Source organism: Cyclopterus lumpus, chromosome 12, assembly GCF_009769545.1.
Source record: "Cyclopterus lumpus isolate fCycLum1 chromosome 12, fCycLum1.pri, whole genome shotgun sequence".
NCBI classification, from domain to species: Eukaryota; Metazoa; Chordata; class Actinopteri; order Perciformes; family Cyclopteridae; genus Cyclopterus; species Cyclopterus lumpus.
The window spans coordinates 6,002,397-6,023,504 of record NC_046977.1 but is presented as its reverse complement, the minus strand read 5'-3'; the positions used below and the strand labels follow the sequence as shown (position 1 = coordinate 6,023,504).

Below are 21,108 nucleotides of genomic sequence, written 5' to 3'. Positions count from 1 at the left end.
ATAGTCAACATCAGTGTTAGAGTAATACTTATATTTGTAATAAGATACTAGAGCATATTAAAAGTACTAATTATCCAGCCAGCCCGGCGGAGGAACACGTCTCCAGCGCAGTTCGTCGAAACTCGACGTCATTAAAGCGCGACTCGTGTTTACAGACAGCCGTCAAAGAAAATATTTTAAAATCTAAGCTGTTTTATCTCTAAAACGAGTCATAATTTAGTGCACATGGAGGATACGCACATAGTAAATTTGTCTAATCTATTAGTAAAATCAGCATTTTTGGATGCAGATTTTGTGATGTGTTAAGTGGATGGTGTCTGAATGTTGATGTGATTGGAACCAACAAAAGTTGTCAGAGGTCAAAGTCTTCTGTAAAACCGCTCATTATAAAGTTACAGTATGGTGTAACATGGGACCGGCAAGCAGTGTCTTCATGTGAGAAAATATGGATGCAGCAGAAGATCTGGAGACACTTGGTGAGAAACTGTACAATCTGATTTACCCCAAACACAAAGAGAATGCTGGGAAACTCACAGGTGAGGTGAACTGCATGGCACGTTGTTTGATTTAACTTCAAATATACAACATAAAATCAAAGTTCCCAAGCCTGTGTACGTGCTCCAGGGATGCTGCTGGAGTTGCCAGGTCCTGTCCTGAGTCAGATGGTGCAGGACAAGGCCACGCTGACCGCAGGCGTGGAGAAAGCCCTCCGAGCCCTACAGCTGGCAAAGGAGCCCAGGTACAGCAATGGGCATGGGGTTGCCAAACCTGATCTCCTCCCTCCATCATGCAGCCTTGTCTTAGTTTGTGGGTTCTCTAAGTCGTCATTTCTGAGCCAGATGAATTCAAAGCAGAGGAGTGAGGTAGTGTTTAGATGCAGAAGAACAAAATCATTCAATAGTCTGAAGAAATGTCTTTATGAGGGTAGATTTGCCCATGAAGGCAACATCCGCTGTGTATTATTTTGGTAACGAGGAACACTTGATATATTCTTAAAGAGTGTCAAAACACTTTCAAAGCGTGCATCAACATGTCACTGCAACTCTTTGCAGCAAGGGGCCATGTAAGGATGTCGATAACGTGTCTGTGTCTTCCGACTCTCTGGGGGAGCAGCTGTTTGAGCTGGTGGATATTTACAACACCGGCCACTCCCAGAAAATCACAGGTAAGCAACCAGTTCTGTGACTCCACAAACACTTAATATTATGCAGTAAGATAGACATCAGCATCAGCTTGTTAGCATTGCCATTGTGAGCATGTAATGCTGCTCAAAGTGTCTAAGTGCATCCCCTCAGAGCTAGACTGGATGTGGACTCTTAGTCTCATTTATGAGCAACTATACTTAGTATGACTTATTAACGACATACTATACAATTTGTTATTCCTTTTTTTTGTGACATACTGAATAATGTGCTGTTCTTCAACAGGAATGCTTCTGGAGCTGCACAAAGAGGCCGTTTTAAACCTTCTTTCAGACCCCAAACTGCTGGAAGAGCAGGTGAACTTTGCCCTGAAGACACTTAAGGAGTATGTGGCTCATTTCGGGTTGATTGCAAGTGAAATATTCAAAAGATTAAAAAAAGAAACAATTTAGTTTGTGATAAATTACAGTTAAAACACTGTTTAAAATAATGTTCCTGCTGCCTCTCTTCAGGCAGAACATGGAGGAGACAGACATGAGTGACACGTCAGACGCTGACGACACAGAGAGGCTCGGAGAGAAGATCTTCTCACTGGTGGAAGAGCTGGATCCACTTCATGCAAATGATATTACAGGTGACCTGATACTCTGGAGTGGCATTCCCTGTAAACATCATTGATCTTACATATCTAATATATTTGGAAGTGTATCATCTTTATTACGTTATATGCCTTGTAAGATATGGATAGAGGCTACACGTTGATAACACTGCTACTTTGCTTCTATTTGTGCAGGTATGATGCTGGAGATGGACCCAGCTGCTCTCCAACAGCTGCTCCGTGACCACACAATGCTGGAGGTTGCTGTTCACAAAGCACAAGCAGCACTGGACACTGCGAATCAAACTCCAGAAGAGCATAGCAACATTTTACACACAGAATGAGACATTAATAACTGAATGACTGATGAGCTCAGATAATACGATGCTGGGAAGAGCGGGCACGTCCCTTTAGGAGATCATAGTAATGCATTGTTCCTAAATAAGCAGCTATCTTTGTTTTACACTCATTGAGTGGACTGTGGAGAGTCTAAGTTTGATTAAACTTATTGTAAATAATTGAAAAGTCTAGTTAGCCCAAATGGATATTGTACCACGGTCTTTTCTCAGATAAGTGGACTGAGCATAAGTGTCCAATTATACAACATTTATGCACCGAAGTAGCTCCGCCTGGGAGCCGAGTCATCCTAATCACTGTTGCTTGATGAAAATGTTTACAGCAAGAGGATTTACTTGTAAGTCTGTCAAAGAAGTGACGATTTTTAAGTGTTGCCAACAGTCATGCTATGACAATTTTTTTGTTTTTGTACTGTACATAATGATGCAAGTGTAAATCAGAGAAAATACAGCAGATTTTATATTTAACGAATAACTATGCGTTTGCATTGCATTTCCATGTATATGACATAGAAATTAAATGCTAACCTATGAATCACCCCCATCATCATTTAATCGATTGATATCATTTAGTATTGATAACATTTGAGCCATTTTCCATCACGTGTATTAATAGTTATGTAGAAAAATGTGGCAGCTCCACAGGTTACTCTCAACTGACTCCGGTGCACCTGCTTGCCAAAAAGTTGATTTAACACAATTCTAGACATTTTTTTAAAAACACAAAATCCTGTAAAGAATAAAACCAATACACAGTTCTTTTAAAGTGCTACAGAGCGCAAAAAAAAATAACTTTATTACCATTTCGTTTTCACCTTCTGTATTCACTGTTTTATGTCAAGAATTTTACATGAGGAACTCTAAAACATTGGGAAAAACCATTCCTTCTCTGAAACAAAAGGGGACCTTTTAAAATCATAACCGGATGTCTACAAAAATCATTGAAGCAGGAACAATTAGGATGACAAATAATCTAATTAAAATTCACATCGGCAAATTAAAAACGACAAGTATTAGAAGCACAATTAACTCAATTTAGATAAAGATTTATTTGTCTGCAGAAGCGGCCAATACAAACGATCAGTCAATGAATCTGCGTCATCTCTGGTGAGTCATAACTGCATTTCTTCAAAGCGATCAGAAAAAGAAAAAAAAAATAGTTGCTCTCCACACACACACACGCACACACACGCCTACAGCTCATAAATACAATCAATCTGATATACAAATATTTTGGATAGATTTCTTTTTAGCGATTCCTGCTGTTCTGAAGACCTCCACTCGTCTCGGAGAGGACAAACTGAAGCCTAACTTGGACTAAAGACCCCCGCCACTTCTTTAAAGTCAAGAGGACATTGAAATAAATATCTGAAACACTGCAGACTGTCTGTCCTGTTTCATCACACATCTTTCCTTTACTGGAGGGCAACTGAGGAAAAGCAAACAACACAGCAGACAACGCACTATTGACACAATTCATTCTCACACAACACGCCATCTCCGGTTAGAGGGACACTGAAGAGCTGCGAATACACAAGTCCACAATGTGAAATTAAAAAAAGGTGCCACTTTCTATCCATCACACATACAATCAATCAAACGGGGACATTTGGACATTAGACACAAAGGGAAACCTAAAACGGGACCTGGGATGATCATTCTGTTAACAGTGTTAGATTCGAAGAGCAACATCTTTTTTTTTTTAATACAGCATGTGTATGAATGCATCCATGTTTTAGCTTTTTATGTGCGTGTTAAAACCCATTACACAACTGTCTGTTTTCTGTTCGGATACAGAAAAACTTCAAGAAAAAAAAGTGACAATTACCGGTACTGAACCAAAGAAATAGATGAAAGAGTGGTTAAGTGGTGGGACGAAGTTCTACATGATGGAGACTTATTAGGCTCTTCTTAGGTGCGGGTTAAAAATAGAAAAAGAAAGAAAAAAAGAAGGTCCAGGCAGAGCACTGTGTGTCCATGTGCTTAATTTACGTCCAAGTAAGATATCGCTCTATCCAACAAGTCTGTTTACACAATATCTCTGCAAGATGATGTTTATTTCACCACTGGGTACTGGCGCTGACCGCCCAAACGGCCAGAGCGGTGTCCGCCTCCCGAAGGTGCACTTGTCTGAAAAAAAAAACACACAAAAAAAAAAAACACATCAGCAAGGAACGATCATTATGACGGGAAAAGGTGACGAGAGCGAGAGAGCGACTCTTTTACAACGTGTTCCGTTTTCCTCACCTGTGCAAACTGTGCAGGGTTATAAAAGGTGACGCCCCCAGCGGGTGCCATTTCCTGGGCTTGGACATGACTCTGCAAAGAACACACACAGAGTCACTACAGTGGGTGCAGTGTTACCATCGTATCTCTTCTTTGGGCATAGGAGGCGAGGAGCACAACATTTTAAAACTGACGTCAAGGGAAAGTGGAAAAGTAATCACAACGAGGACTGCGATTCACAGCGAGGCAGCATGACAATGCACTGTTTCATATATTTTAGTAACCATGCAAGCTTTACGACATGTTATTGACAACAACAAGGGAGTCGTCCTGCCTCCAGCATGCGTCACTCTGAACTCTAGAACTAAATACAAAGTACAGCTGAGGCTGATGCACATATTTGGGAATTAACCCAGTGATTGGACTAATTATATTCTGACCGTATAAATGGCACTAGATAAAAATAAGGAACGTAAATTTGTTGATCGTTTGCCGGGTTTGGTTGTTCATAACGTGGACAGAGTTACGTTAGAAATGCTGGAGACAGCAGGCGGGTGAGGCGGCAGACATCCTGTGTTAGATAGGCGGGGAAGCTTCAGGTGCAAATGGAGAAGCGTGCTACTTGTGACAAGGTGAGCTATGTGGGTGGCAGGCAGGGGTGAGAGTGGACCAGTCGAGGCCCAGCTGGAGGTACCTGGTTTAAATGCTGACTCACTTCGCGTGATAAAGAACTCATTGAGCTAGAACGTGAGAGCTAAAGACAGCAGAAGGGAAATAAACAGTCGACAACAAAACACACAAACCCATATTATCAATCTCCCATGCACCAGATAAGATCCGTTTCCACTATCCAACAGTTCAGAATGAAAATGAATACAATTAGCGGTAGAAAATTATGATTCTTGGATAAGAGAATTAGATTGAAACAACAAATGGAACACAGATTTAACATTGCATCAAGGCTGCGCTTTTAGAGTGTTTATGGGGAAAGATTTTAAAGTTGACATGCATGCATTCCCATGTTCCTTCACCCTCTAATATTATATTACATTCAGACTAATAAGCTCACTGCACATACTGGCTGTTAGGATGTCGAGCGTCATGATTCAGTGGTGGCATGATGGTACTAAGATGGCTACAGTAACAGTGGACAGGAGAAATGTGTCTTACCTCCCCGGACTGTGAGCCGTCAGGCACAGGAGGACCTTCTGGGGCGGGTGGTAACAACGTTGGGCTGAACATCTAAATTGGATCAATTAAAGTGCATCAGAAAGGAATGTGGAAGAGTAGAGCTTCAGCTTTGTACTTCATGTTAAACAGGTAAATTAACATATCTGCCATCTTGATATATTCTAAAGACTCTCTTATGTGGTTTTGTATCTTAGGTGCTCTATTTGAAGAAGGCACTCATTTTGTGAAATACATTTATTTGCATTCTTGCCATGAGTTAGATGAGAAAATAGACACCACACTCATGACATAATGACTGGAAACAGCATAAATCAGCCATCCCAGCTTCGTCCAAAGGTAACAAAATACACCTAACAGCACATGTCAAGCTCACCAATTCATTTCACAACATATATTGTAGTGAACCTGTCCTTTGATTTCCCATTTCAACAATTACACTAGATGGAAAGTATGATGTTTTAACATAAACTCATTAGGTTCACCAGTGAAGAGAAATAGATACCTGTGTAGCATCGATGGTGTTCTGCTCCTGATTTCCTCCTTCGCTTCCCTCTAGAGGTTGTTGATCATCAGGAGCTAAAAATATTGTATTACTTCAATCACTAATTGTACATTGGCTTCCAAAATCAAACAAAAACATTAACACCCATTATAAAACTAAGAGTGTTTATTTTTCGATCATCATTTAAATGTAATCAATTTTGACACATGACACGCACCTGAACTAGGCACAAATAGGTTAGCGGGCATGGACATTGGCGCCAAAGGAGCGAAGATGTCTGCAGGCGCCGGGGCTAACCCGCCCGGTTTAGAAATCCTACTGGGGTTCAGAACGTCCACATATCTGCTCCTCGTGCCTGAGAAGAAAGAGAAAACATGTGGCGTCTCCTTGATTGATTTCTTAACGACTTGTAATTCAGCGATCAAAAGTATTGTGCGAGGTCCAGCGTGGTGTTTGTGAAGCCAAAGCGAGGAACCCTGGTCTAACCTGCTCTCCTGGAGAACATGTTGACAGGAGGACCACCACCCGGATGTGCGGCAGGCCCTCCTGGGCCAGGCATCTGAGGCATCTTGGGAAAGCCAGGAGGAGGCGGTAGAAGGGGCTTATTATTCTAAAAAATAAAATGGGAACTGGTTAATCTAAAAAGCCTTCAACAAAGCCAGTCTCCTTAAAAATGTGAATCTGTCATTACAGACCTCTTCCTCAGGCTCGTTCGAGTCGACCCATTTCTGCTTCTGTTCATCCCACACAATCTGACAATAAAGAACATAGGGCTCTTAATACTGGTCATACGTAGAGATACATAAACAAATCCCATGCATAAATATGAACATGAATACAGAAGAATGCTAGAATAAGACCTGCACATGTAACAGTTATAACTTACAGATTTGTTTTTGTCATCTGGCAAGTGAGCCTCATTCTTCCCCTTCCTATAGAGCCAGTTTAGCCAACCACCACCTCCACCTCCACCTCCACCACCACCCTGTGTGAAAGAAAGGAAACAGCACTGGTGATCACTTATGAACACCGTAGGAGCACTGAATCTGATCTGAACAGTTATGTCTGAATATTAACCTTTTTCGGGGAGTTTTTCTTGACTTTCTTGGCCTCTTCTATGCGGGGCTGTTCAGGGATCGAAGGTGGCAGTGGAGAGGCCTGCATGACAGCAGAGTTGCTCCGCTCTCTTCCACCAGAGTGAGTGGATGATTCAGAGGTGGTGCGAGAGCGGCGTCCTGGAGCCTGTAGACAAGAACATACTGGTCAGACTAACACACAAACACATAATATACCTTGCTTTTGGGCATCATAGAGAAAGAGCTGGTTTCTGGGGAGCCTATTCAGTTTATTTAATGTCCATTCTGAGTCTGACAATGCTAGACGATGAATTAATTAACCATTTAAAAATCGCATTGTAGAGGTTCAATTAATTTTCTGGAAACAAAAGCTTTATAATATAGTTTAAATATAATTAATTGTTCTGAGCAGAAAAAAAACCCACTTTTCTGAAGTGCAACATCCAACAAGCCCTGAACAGATTCAACAGAAGATTATTTTACCAGTTATTATACGTGACACACAAACGCACCATATGCATTGAAGATTGTGAAGTAGTCCGTGATCTCCTCCCAGGACCCTGCAGCGCCACAAAAGACAACTTGGTTACTATTTTCTATCAAATCTACGCAACACAAAAGCAAGGCAGTAGGTTATTCAAAATCATTTCTTGAGATATTCATACAGCCAGATACTCACCATGTGAGCCATGTGGTCATAGAAGTCCATTTGTGGTGTGAAGGAGCTTCTGGGTGGGGAGGATGATATTGGCTGAGCAGGATGCATCTCTGGTGGGCCGTGGGACATCTGCTCTGCAGGGGCCATGTGCCCGGGAGAAGGGGGCATGTGCTGGGGCATGTGCTGGGACATCTGATGGGACATCTGATGGGGCATCTGATGGGGCATCTGGGGTGGCGGGTGGTTCATCTGTATTGGTGAATGCGGCACCTGAGGGGGATGCATGTGTGGTGACATTTGGCCCACTTGAAGAGGTGGGGGACACGGCTGCTGATGGGCTCCCGGGTACATCTCCGTCTGCTCCGGTAGTGGTTGGAAGGAAGGAGGGGCAAAGCCAGGATTCTGTGGAGGGTAGCCTGAGACGGACATCTGGCCTGGTGGTCCACTGGGGGGTACTGGGTAGAAATGGGGCACTTCACTGGAGGGTAAAGGCTGAGGAAGTGCCATCCCGTCTTGGAGGATAGAGGTGGGAGCTGAGAGAAAGTAGAAGATATCAGATCTGATGCATTCTGAAGCTAGCTCATAGTAAAGTGAGGTTAAAAAGGAGACCACAAGACACACAACACAAATACATTCATACACACACACACACACCTGGAGGCATCAGCTGAACTCCCTGCGGGGGAGGCCCGGGCATTAACGAGGTCATTAGTGGGTTGTCAGGGGTGGGGCCATCCACCTCCACAGGCAAACCGTACGGTTCAGGTGGACTCAGCTGGTCCAAGTCAGAGCTGGGGCTGCTGCAGTCAAACTGTGTAGGAGTTGCTCTGTCTTCATTGTATGTAATCACTCCCGTCTAAAAAAAAAAAAAATGTAAGAAAAGACAAGCGTCAAACATGCGTTACATGGGAACAGATGAGAATAAATTAATATTCCATAAACGTTATTACAAAGCCACAACCTCTACATCAAATAAAATGTCTGAATGTTGAAATACAACCCTTTTTGAAAAACAGATGAATTCTTGGTGTTCAATTATGGTTAAAATCAAGTCTAAGAAGCCCAAAAATACTACTAAAACAAAAAGCTTTATTTTGCAAATCCTTGTGTAAATACAAATGATCACACATAACTACAGACACCTTTCTTCCTTCCCCTCACCCGTATCTGTCCATCCAGCTGTCTGAGGTGGATCAGCCATTCAGGCTCATTGAACAACTCCTGCTCGGGCTTCTCCTTCAGTTGTGGATCAAAGAATCGCAGCTTTTCCGACATCTGTCGAAATACAGAATTAAAATTAAATTTCGTAGAATGCTAAAAACGGGTATGTATCTAAGCAGAGGCGGTACAGAGGGGTAGACAACAAGGAGAGTGAGTGCATACCTGTATAATTTGGCTTAGGAAAACCGGAGAGTAATAGGAAGGCTGCATGAGGACATTCCTAGAAATAACTTCACAGTAGTGGAAGGCCTGAGCACTCAGGCCTGCTTCAGCCAAGCGGCATGCATAGATCAACTTGAAGACCTTGAGACAATAAAAGATTAGACAACAGTGTTATTCCTCAGTAGTAGAATCTTTAAATCCTGTCTTATGCCATACTGGTAGGGAAATGTAAACACTTTCTTGAGTAGTCTTCACAGACCTATTTAATAGGGTAGAATCAATTACTTTTTGTGACACTTCAATAAAGAGAAACTGTGTGTTGGTTTATTTATTTATCTGTAAGTACCAAAACATCTACCTGGAAATTGGGTAGTGAGCATGGCTGGGAGCCAAGAGACTGAGCGTACTCATAGGCCTCAGTCCTCTGGATAGCTTCGTTGGTCGCACATTGGTAAAAGGGCAAACTGAGGTGATAAAACAAAGACAAGGTTATGTGTGCGGCATAACTGTGTAAAATCTTAAATCTAAAAAGGTCCCTTTACAGACGTGTGTGTGAACACCTCTGTCTCTAACCTGTGGTTGGAGCCAATCAGAACCATCTTGGTGCTCTTCTTCGTGAAAACTCCCAGACCAACTTGGGCCATCAAGTAGCAGAAGTGTGCAGCATCAACAAGCCCCTTGGATACTGCCACAGCACAAAATCAGCACAGAGAGATTATGAGGTAACATGCTGGTTGTGGTAAAGAATGAAAACCATATTAGCTCAGAGCAGTGAGATGCCATCCTACCGAGAGTGTCCCCCATAGTGGTGATTGTGCGAGTGTCCAGGTCCAGGGTGTGTGTGAGGTTAGACAGCACCATGGCCAAGTGAGGGCGCCAGTCACCCCACTTCTCCTCTCCGCAGCACTGCATGGGTACGAAACACATCGCAACTAAAGTGGCAATAAGGACCCTCAGCTTGTGCAACTTCTTCAGAATAATTGTGTAAAATAGTAAGAGTCAAAGAAAGAGAGAGGGAGGAAGAAATACTTACAGTGGCTGATGCAGGCATCCTCCCTGACATCAGCTGGTACACCGTCTGAAGAGGGTCATTGATAGGCAAACTGTTGGCAAACCTAAACAACAAAATAAATATAATATCTTTAAATCTGTTAAAATTATCGCAGAATATAGGTGCAGCCAAGTCTTGGAGTCCCAACCGTTATCGTCACCGGTGCTTTACCTTGTCATGACACGTGCATGTGTTCTGTTGTCCATCTTACTGGCCAACAGCAGGGCGTGGCCCCAGAGACCTCCCTTCATAGCTGCTTCTAGCGCATCCTATTTCACAGACAAAGCGGAGCTCGTTTCAGATTTCACAAGATACCGGTTAAATGACTATAATGCAGAGAAAGAGAGTATCTCTTTACCTTCTTGCGGCCAAACAGTAGGAGCTCCCTGAAGCGTTCGGTTTCCTTTCCGAGGTTCTCTGGGACAGTCATGAAGGTGTCGGACAGGAGGGATAGCGGTCCAGCTCCCGGCTCTTCCTCGGCTCGTGCCAACGGCTCATTGTTAAAATCAATCAAGTTGGCTTCATTTGGACTTTTGCCCGGTAGCCAGACAGAGCGATGCTCCTTCAGCAAGAGGTCTGCGATGTCTGTGCCGACCACAGTCTTAAGAAACCAGAGTGTGACAGTGAGAAAGCTGTTTTAGGAAGATACACAAGTCGCATTCCTACTTTGGCATATTCGCACAGTCTTACCCCGTTCTGTCTACAGAGCAGCACAATGAATTCCCAGAGCAGGCGGGCAGAGTCCCTGTCCAAGAGGTTGTTGTCACGAGAGCACTCCAGCACTTTGTTCTGGGAGAACTTTATCACGTCCACCTTATGGGTCTCCTCCCTGAACAGGACACAAGATGTAAGATAGACTCGCCGTGGCTAGTCAAACCAGTGACACCTTTTATACTTACAGACATCAAGAGAACACATAATTGTTACGGGAGCCACCATTGAACTTTACAAGGTCAATGACAGAAAGCCATTTGTGATGGACAAAAAGTGCAGCATGCACTTACTTAACAAGAGGTCCTGGGAATGCACGTAGTTCTGCCTGATCCGGGGTGTCTTGCAGTATCGTCTGCAAATAAAGATATGGCTCAAATAAATTACTTTATACAGCCTTTGTGTAGCTGTTATATGCATGTGCTCTAACAGAAAAAAAAGACAATCACAAGGAAAGCTACCATATTCTGACAGTTTGAGCAGTATAAATATTCTGAAGAAGCAGTTAGGGTGCTACATTTTGTTTGCATGTTACAGGGTTCTAATTACCATACTCCCTTTAAACAATGTTTCACAAATGTACCTCCATATTGTGGATATCAACGAGAGCAGGCTGTCCAGCTGAGGGGAGGTTGGGCAGAACTTGGACCAGATGACCACCAGGTCCAAAGCGGGCACAGCGGTGGGGTATGCTGAACTTCTCTGGGGTGGCAGGACGTGGAGGAGCTATAGGGAAGACATCAGTCAGACAAATGGAGGAACCAGTGTAATGTCCCAAATTTACCGTTCAATAAAAAGGACAACTTTTTTGAGACTAAGGACTGTACACTTACGTTGCTCAGGGGCGATCCAGGTGCTGTCTGCCGTGTACTCCGAGGGATAGAGGTACTGGCTGTAGTTCTGGGTGGCATCAGCCTGGTTTGGGTACTGTCCATAGGAGTAATCCACAGCCAGGGTGGATGCTGTGGTGTCATAGACTGCTGACACTAAGTCAGGCTGGCTTTGATACACCTGGCTCTGCAGGGTGTGAAGACAAATTAAGTTACATATAAATTGGAAAACAGATAAAACATAAAAGTAAACATGCAAACACTACAAGTTGCACACATTCCCAAGAATCACTACAAACAGTTTATAAGCGTAAAAACACATTTCAAGAAAAGAGGTTAGCCATTTGTTAAAATATGACACCAAAACCTTTTTGGCTTCAGAATGAGCTGCCAAGTTAGCATCTATATCTTAAGCCTATGCTGCGGATACTTATTTGGATGATGCTGAGAACTGTATGCAGGTCACAGTAGTGTGGGTAAAATACACCAATGCATACGACAGAAATCTGCACTCACCTGTTGTGATCGGGAGCTGAAGCTGCTCCGTCTGCTGTGGTGGCTTTGAGAGCTGTGCACACTATGTGCCGACTGCTCGCTGTGGACACTGCGTCGGTCAAAGTCATCGGCGTACGCTTCTCCGCGTCGGCGGTAATCATCATCGAAACTGGCATCATAACCGGGATAGTACTGCCACTGATCATCATAGCCCTCTTTCCTGTGAGTAGAGTGTACCGCGTTTGTTTATCTATCGCACAGATCGCACTTAGATAACCTTTATCTTCCGTTCTCAATCTATTATCCATCAGCCACATACAAGTCAACAGAGTCTATACACCGTAATACATTAATGTATTGGCAACAATGTCAATGTACATGAATGGGTTTCTCTGCATACCTGGCAGGATATGCCTGTTGATTATAGTAATTGTCTCTGCCTCTGTAGCTTTCATCATAATTAGGCCAGGAGGCGGGATCATAGTATGCTCTGTACCGGGGGTCATACTGTCCATAGTTGTATCCTTCCCACAGAAAATATGGAGGAGATTTGATCAAAAAACAGTTATACACACCAAAAGATTAATGTGTTTTGTGAACTAATTGTTTGACATATACATACATACTAGTAAGTAATCACAGCTTTCAACTCATACCTCCATATTCGCATTGTTTGGCGTATTCTGCATAATATTCATTGTAGGCACTTTGGTTGGCTCTCTGGTAATCCTCAGGATAGCCTTGCCTATGGGAGAAAGCAAGCAAAAGGTGAGCTTTGCAGGTCAAGCCCAAGGACCATATGAACATACTTTAGAGTTTATTTGAAACACATGTACACGAAACAAAACTCACCATGAGGGATACCTAGTTCTAAATATTGTCTTAATTAAGAAGACACTTATAAACTGCATAAACTAATTACCGACTTAATAAAATGGTGCTGGCTTGACATAACATGCTGCGTCATATGAACGATGGCAATGGTTTCACAGACCTGGAGGAGGGCCTGTCAGAGTACTGACTAGTTCTGGAGTTGGGTCGTTCTGGCTGAGGCTCTCTGTACTGGTAGTTTGGATCGCGAGTCGGTGGGATCTGCCCTTCATATCTGCCATACCAAGGATCTGCTCTGCCCCTGTATGGACCCTCCTGATAGATAAGTACAATAAGGGTTTTTTGGTTTAATTTCTTACATGCCATTGCTGAAGTTATGAGAGGCATGGTGTTATAGAACATTATTGTACATCTTTACAAAAAGAGTGGCAAACCTCAAAAAAAGCATACACTTACTTGATAATATTGCTGTGCTCTAGGATCCCCAGGTGGAGGTGGGTATTGGCCAGGTGGAGGTGGGTATTGGCCAGGTGGAGGAGGGTATTGGCCAGGGGGATATGGTGGTCTGCCATCTGGGTATTCTCCATAATTACCATAATAGCCACCATACACCTGCGCTGGCCCTGGAGGAGGGGGCCCATAGCCTTGCTGGCTGCCTGCAGAGGAGGGTGGTCGAGGTGGTTCTGCAGGAGCTGGCTGAGAAGCTCCTGGAGGTACTGGTCCTCGAGGCCATGGGGGGTATGCAGCAGCGGATGGGGGAGCACTGCCCGGGGCAGGCCCCTGTGCTGGAAGTGGATACTGGTCAAGGGGAGGTTGTGCTCCACTCCCTTGAACAGGAGGAGCATAATTTTGTCCGTGCCGTGCAGCTTGCGGGTCTGATGTCTGAGGGGGTTCAGCTGGTGGCGGCTGGATGTTTGCAGCTGCTTGGGAGGGTGCTGGTGGTACCTGTGGAGTAGATGAAGAGGCCGGCAACTGGACAGGGACATTCCCTTGCGTTCTTACCCCCTGCTGAGCATCTTTGGTGACCTGTAGGTAAAATCCATTACTCGATTGTGGAGACTCGTGTAGAGCGGAAGGATGGCCAGATGTTGGGTTCTGGGCTTGTGATTGGTGCATAGAAAAATCAAGCAGTTCATAATTTGATGGCTGATTATGATTAGAGACAGGAGCAGTCACAAGAGAAGCCTGTGGATTAACGTGGAGAGCAGTGTGGCCGTCTACAGCCAATGATTGGGCCCTTGAGAGAGGAGGGCGGACTGGCTGAGACTGCGGTGGAGCTGTGAAGTCTGATGTTGATGCTTCTTTGTTGTCTCGGGTCAGATTGAGTGGGCCCTGGTTTGAGGCAGAAGAATTTAAACTTATAGGTCCAGGAGCAAACACTGGATTGTGATTGGAGGTCATTGGAGGTGGTTGGGAGGTACTTGCACCCTGTCCCTGTGTGAACATTCTTACAGGTGGGGTTGATTCCCGAAGGCTACTTTGACTGGGTGCTTGAGCAAGGGTACTGGGGGGAATCACACTGTAATTTGACACTGGCGGGGCAATCAAAACAGGCTGGTCGAGCGAGTCGGACACAAGGAGAGAAGCATAGCCCAGGTTGCCTTGAGGGTCAGTTGGCTCTGCCTCACTCACCTTTGGTGGGTTCTCTAGGTTCTCAGAGTGTTGCTGCGAAGTTGGCTGGATTCTCTGGGAGGGTTGCAGGTCCAGTGGGACATCCTCTGGAGGTTGGATGACATACGCACTGGGCTGCCGTAAAGGTGCAAGAACTGTTGGGGCAGCAGGGGCTAGGAGGATGTTAGCGCCCAAGCTGGCAGGATCATGCTGAGCCCACAGAGTAGTGGCAGGGCTCTCACAGGGCCGACTGCCCCCAAAAGCACGGGATGAAGGCCGAGAGAGAGAGTGAACCACTGGGTGTGGTAGATGAGGAACACCACCTCCAGCCCCAGCCCCAGCAGGCGGGGGGTGTCCAGAGCCATAAATATTTTCCATATTATCTGGCGGCTGCTCCAGGTTGCCAGGTGTAGTATCAGCACCCCCTTCCACGATCATTTTAGCCCTATCCACTTCAGCAGGACGCACCCCAACTCCATGAGAGCGCACAGGTTCAAAAGAGCTGTTAGCACTGGCCTGAAAGATACCAGTCGGTTTTGGGGGGCTAGGTGTGGGAGGCCACATCTGCTCCAGGGAACTCTGTTGCGCACCAATATCTACAGCTGGAGAAGTGTCAATCTGCTCAAAGTAGCCTCCAGTGGCAGCAGACAGGTTAGCATCATCACTGAGACGTGGGCTTTCCTGCTGAATAAAGGTACCTACTACTCCCTGTTGGCGTCGAGTGCCACTTCCACTTCCATAGCTCATATTGCTATAGTTGGATGACACACTAGCAGATCTAATTGGTCTTTGAATAGTATCGGGAGTCTCCAGGTTAGGCCCGGTTTCAAACTGGTCAACTTCATGTGCTGCAGTAGCAGCAGGGCTGCCATGGATATCATTGGGTAATACTTCCTGGTTCAGGACACACTCCAAATTCTCCTCGTGGTCGTGCTGTGAATCATGAGTCTTATGGGTAGTTGCCTGTGGGGCATGGTCGCCATCATTCATATATGGTAGGTATGAATGATCTTGCTGAGGAGGTCCTTGATAATCCAAAGGAACATCTGCTTGGCCACTGAGGGCTTGTGGGTTGCTCTGATACTGAAAGGATTCAGGGATACCATTCACTGCCTTATTTCTCTCTCCAGCCAGTGTTTCTTCATTTTCCACATCATTGTCTTTGAAGAACATTGAGATTGCACCAGACTCCTGAGAGTATGGGACCTGGGCAGGGGTAAAACTTGAACTAGGCCCAGCCCCAGTGTTGGATGCATGTTGAGATTCAACCGAGTAAGGCCGGGGCTGAGGATGGGCTAAGCCGGTCCCCATTTGGTGGTAGCCTGAGTCCTGTGGAGGTATATTGAACCATGAGTCCCGGGGGTCAGAGGTCTGACTGAAGTAGTTCTGAGTTTGAAAGTGGGAATTATGCTGCTGGGGTGCATTTGGGTCAGGCCACTGGGAACTGGGAGCATTTACAGGGTTCTGGGGAGGAAGAGGAGCTTGAATCTGGGGATGTCCAGTTTGTGTTGGAGGGGTGGGGTTGTTGTGATGGGTCGATGGGGTGTGGGAGGGGTACATCTGGGTCTGTGGAGGTACATTGAAAGGCTGTGGCGGAGGGTCACTAGTAGGCTGAAAATAGTTCTGAACTGATGGAGGGCGACTACTGTGATCAGGGGCCCACTGAGAATAGGAGGTGGTGGGAGGTACAGGCTGGAACAACATGTGCTGAGGAGCAGGCTGTCCTTGAACTTCCTGGTTAAAAGGTGTCTGACCCGGTGCCTGGGCCACAGGTGGTGGCTCTGCGGCCATGGGTGGCATATGTTCTGTAGAATTAAAATAGCCCTGTTCACTATGTGAGGATGCATATCCTACAGGACTAGGTGCTGGGTAAACGCCAGGGGATGCTGCACTGTGAGGGTTGAACAGTGTCACTCCTGGTAGAGAGGAGGGTGGGGGACCAGAAAGAGGAGCTTGGACATCCCCCGGTGTCTGTGATTGTGGAGGCAGCCCTGAGCCAGCCTGAGAGTACATGGTGTTAGATGGGGCTTGCATTGGTGGGGGGTTGCTGTTGGGTATTGTTGGGAGACCACCTGCAGCCAAAGGTGCACCTGCAGCCATGGGGGGAGGAGCTCTCACAAAAGAAAAAGGGTCCGTCATGGGTTGTGCAGCAGGTGGCATTGCGGCAGTAGCTGGTGCCGTATGCTTGTGAGGCCTGGTCCTGCGGAACATATTGGGCCCGGAAGGAGGTGGGCCCGAGGGTCCTGGAGGTCCAGTCCAAGGAGGGGGCTGCATGGCTGCAGAGCTCACAGGTCCGAGGACCAGGTCACTCTAGTAGATGTCACTGAAGAGACTGAAGTCAGGCAAAGCTGGGTAAAGAAAAGAAAAGAGGGAGTGGTGAACAAAAAGCTACACATGCCTCTCTGATGGATTTGACCACACCTTTATTTGAGTAATGGTCGAGGATTGTATTGAAACGGACGGGACAACGTGGCAATTTCTACATCATCACCAAGATGTTATGAATATTACTACAGTACCTTAGAGTAAAAAACAATCTACTGATTGTAATGAATGGCAACTTTGATTACATCACGCACTCAAGTATAATGGTTTTACTTTAGCTTATCTCACTCAAACACTTAGAATAAACAATAAACAAGTGCAAACGCCTATTTTATTCTGTTAAACCGAGAAGAAAATATCCATTATGAGAAAATATGAAAGTATCTGGAGAAAACAAAAGAATTTCTTAAAAATAATAATAATAATAATAATAATAATAATAACAAAAAAAAGAGGGGCTACGGTAATTTGTTACTGTCTTTACTTATTAATTCTTTTTTTTTTTTTTTTTAAATGCCTCTACTGTGATGAGAACTGCTAGCTATTTTGTAAAAAGGAAAGTAAAGCTGATGTTACTAAACCGGAACTGGCTGATGTAGTTAGCTGACGGCTACCTAGAAAGTGTCAAATGTGCCTTGGTGCTAACTTGCTAACTTCTGCTTTTGCACAGCTTTATCACTTTTGTTGATGAACTTAGCTGCTGGCAAGACATTGTAATAAAGATGCCATAAATACTAACAAAAGATTGGGAAAAAAACGCTGACGAAACAGATGAGATTATTACATCTTCCAGATACAAACACTGTGAATATGTCAGTGAGAAGATCCGGGGTGCTAGCATGCACTGACATTGAGCATGTCAACTGATAGAAAGGTAACACAACAGAGAGAGTTAGTGGGAAAGTGGTCTTGGCCAGACAAGCTCTACACACGTGATCCCGGATATTGTATTCACACCATCCAGATTTAGAAATTTCACCAAGAACCGCTGCAACCCCGTAAACTCACCGGGTAGCAGTCACCATTATAACCAAACAAAGTTAGCTAGTTACTGATATATACATTCTCGACAGCTGATCGTCGTCCACAAGTGTTGCACTGTAACCGGTAAGGTTAGCTCACCCCTTTTTGTTTTCACACGACAGCAAATTAACGTTACACACAGTAAGCAGCCTGCGAGACAAGGTCCAGAGTGCTCAACGGCTAATGGTACATTGCTCAAACGCTACACGTCCTGAACGCCATAACCATCAAAACACTGCAAAATAAAGTCTCCTTCAGCCTAAAGATTACCCGAAAACGAACAGACTTCTCCCGGTGAACACATTTAACACTGACAAGGACGCATGCCGAACAGTTAAAGGTCGCTGGTGTAATTTAGACAGGTTCACTGCCTGGTCAGCTAGCCTTAGCATCGGTGCTTAGTTAGCTTTGCTTGCTAACTAGCCTAAGCTAGCTACAAGGGTAACAGTTATATAAACCAGATTGAAACGTTTATAGTAACGCATTGTTGACGATGGTACATGTTTACTCTTACCCGAGGTCGGAAATGTATACAAAAATAATCAAATTCTTACTAGTGTGCAGGACAGTGAGTCTGACACACCGCAACCATCTCCAATGGACACATCCTACAAGGCTACGTGTACATGCAGCGTCACGGGCCAAACACCCATTGCGTCACTACGTGGCGGGGCTTGTTAAAGGTACATTTTGTGTATTTATCTGAATCAATTGATGTGCCTCCAACATTTATTCATTATTAATTGACATTACCCTACGCCAGTGTGAATAAATGAAACATAAATGCAAAACCAATGGAGTAGTGTCTCAATATTCAATATATATATATATCAAAGATTTACAGTGTATTTAAAATATATATATAACACGTCACAGATGTCATACACAGATGACATTATGTATGTGCAACAACAGATTATAGTACACTATTATGAAATATATTATATTACCAAAGATAAGAGCTAAAAGTGAAAGATAGGACCCAGCAACATTAGAGAGTAATGTGAACATTCGTCCACTAGGGGGAGCACTCTGATGTGATATACATTGTACACTATGAAGGGAGGCCATAAACCACAATCGGGAATAATAGTTGTTTTTTAAATATGTTACGTGTCATGCAGCTATATAATACAAGAGTATGGAGTCTAGCAGTGTATTTAAATAATAAAATACTACGTGTCCCCCTTTCCATCAAAATGTGTCATGATTTGTAAAGTTGTAAAGCCACGATTCAATTAAAACAAAAACAAAATACTTATTGCTACATGCATTTTTCTTAATTGTATCACTAAATGTTAAAATGATAAACGCATAGTTGCAAATACAGATGTTTGGGATCCGTGATTAATACTAACACATTATAATAACTAATGAATCATTCTTGAAGCATGTATCCAACAAGGGAAGAGTTCTATTTTATATTAATACAATAAATAAAAAATAGTTATAATGAATGATCCACTTGATCCATCCTACTAATAGTTATATAGTTTCTAACTTTCCATGCAACCACCAGCAATTCCACATGATAGCTAATCTCTATTTGAACATTCACAAAAGGCATCCCTTGTTTCAAAGAAAATGTTTAAAGCCCTGGACAAGTTGTGGTCATGTAGCACAAATGAGAGAAACACTCTTAAACTCTTAGTGCAGAGTTCAAACACAATACACTCAGATTTATGTCTTGTTCACACACCCTCTTTTCTTCCACTTTCGCTCAGACTTGTCAACCGAAACCTGCCCTCCTACTAAGTAGACTGTGTCTTGAGACTCGGGGCAGGTTGGAACAGACTCTCAAGTTAACACCTAAAAACCCCTGGCTGGTCCTCTTGGTGTTGGATGAGTGTAATGAGTAATCTCATAATAGGATAAACATGTACAAAATCCTACTGATGTTACTAAATTCATTGTTCCACATCAGTTCAGCTAAAGTTGATGTTACTTAATTTTAGCACAGGATTTATTGATAACAATAAGACGTAATAACTCCCTATGATGGACGTAACGCAATTGCTGACAACAAACCATTAAACACCATTAACTGTTTACAACTACATTTTAGTTTTTTCTAAACATCCATTAAATGTTTACATCGTGCTTATGAAATGCGTAGTGGGGGGGGGGGCTGCATCACTTCCTGTGGGTACGCAGTGACTCACACAGTGTTGGTCCTCAGAGACTTTATCTGGTCTGTCATTAAGGTCGTGTTTATAGGAAAGCCAGGAGAGTGGTTAATGTTTGGTAAACCACTGTCTAAACTCCTGATAAGCCCCTGAACATCAACTTGAGGCCTGTGGTTTGTTAATGGCACAGGGTCCCTGAACAATGTCCCCGGAGTGAGTTCATCCCTGCTGGGACACGTAGGCTTGTAATCAACTGTCACGTTCTGCAGGTGTGTGATGACTGAGATAGAGGAGCAGAAGAAGGGAATAACAAATATTTAGGTGTAGAGTCCCATCACACACACACACACACACACACACACACACACACACACACACACGCAGTTGTGGTTAATAGAGTGATAGAAAAGATTGTATGGGCAGGTGTGGGCCTTGTTTTAAACTACAGGATGCAAAGATTAGAGGGATGGCAGTCGAACATCTCCTATCAGAGGATCTCTCGCATCCCTTCATGATAAACCAGTGTTCAAGTTGCTGCCATGAGGAACCCATCATGTCATGTTGCTGGGTTATTGTTAAGATAAGATATTCCTTTATTAGTCCCGCATTTGGGACATTTACAGGAATAAAAAATCCCCAAAACAAGTGATACAAATAATAAACAGTAAAAACAGTAATACAAACCAGTAAATAATCTTCAATAACTGAATATTATATATACAGACAGAATAAGTATAACTATTTTTCACAGTGTATTTATATTGCACAGGTTGAAGTGTTTGGTGGTCTACTGGGAGCAGAGCTGGTTGTGCAGCCTGACCAGCTGCACTTGCTGTGCCTCTCCTTTACACATCGGGCATGAATCAGCCGGTGGCTGAAGGAGCGGTGCAGAGCTGTGTGCACGGACGCAGTCTTTCAGAAGGAAAAACAACAAAGAATGACTGAAAGTATCACAGTTACTGGTATTGTGTAC

General features: G+C 44.0%; 2 protein-coding genes across 10 annotated transcripts; one reads left to right on the top strand and one right to left on the bottom strand.

Annotated features, from left to right (window-relative positions):
• The first annotated feature begins 109 nt into the window (after positions 1 to 109).
• Positions 110 to 3,474, top strand: LOC117740961. Its single transcript, XM_034547648.1, has 6 exons — positions 110 to 536; positions 625 to 739; positions 1,053 to 1,165; positions 1,428 to 1,527; positions 1,655 to 1,776; positions 1,936 to 3,474. Exons 1-6 carry the CDS (start codon positions 446 to 448, stop codon positions 2,082 to 2,084), a joined length of 690 nt encoding a protein of 229 aa, XP_034403539.1. The 5' UTR covers positions 110 to 445; the 3' UTR covers positions 2,085 to 3,474.
• On the bottom strand, positions 3,127 to 18,660 carry sec16a (SEC16 homolog A, endoplasmic reticulum export factor). Of its 9 annotated transcripts, XM_034547647.1 has the most exons (32): positions 18,564 to 18,660; positions 14,683 to 17,009; positions 13,507 to 14,076; positions 13,214 to 13,365; positions 12,876 to 12,964; positions 12,620 to 12,743; positions 12,241 to 12,439; positions 11,728 to 11,911; positions 11,478 to 11,620; positions 11,188 to 11,249; positions 10,874 to 11,012; positions 10,542 to 10,784; positions 10,355 to 10,452; positions 10,166 to 10,247; positions 9,921 to 10,038; positions 9,706 to 9,817; positions 9,491 to 9,596; positions 9,133 to 9,273; positions 8,911 to 9,024; positions 8,404 to 8,605; positions 7,771 to 8,282; positions 7,604 to 7,651; positions 7,093 to 7,257; positions 6,902 to 7,000; positions 6,711 to 6,767; positions 6,502 to 6,625; positions 6,233 to 6,370; positions 6,016 to 6,089; positions 5,493 to 5,564; positions 5,017 to 5,076; positions 4,344 to 4,415; positions 3,127 to 4,226 (listed from the first exon to the last, which is right to left on the bottom strand). In XM_034547647.1, exons 2-32 carry the CDS (start codon positions 16,933 to 16,935, stop codon positions 4,152 to 4,154), a joined length of 6,627 nt encoding a protein of 2,208 aa, XP_034403538.1. In that variant the 5' UTR covers positions 16,936 to 17,009; positions 18,564 to 18,660; the 3' UTR covers positions 3,127 to 4,151. The 9 variants fall into 9 exon arrangements, 8 of the variants coding, with proteins under 8 accessions (XP_034403538.1, XP_034403537.1, XP_034403531.1 ...); XM_034547646.1 differs by lacking the exon at positions 5,017 to 5,076 and adding an exon at positions 5,126 to 5,168 and having other exon boundaries at positions 13,507 to 17,009; XM_034547640.1 differs by having other exon boundaries at positions 13,507 to 17,009.
• Between the last annotated feature and the right edge of the window lie 2,448 nt (positions 18,661 to 21,108).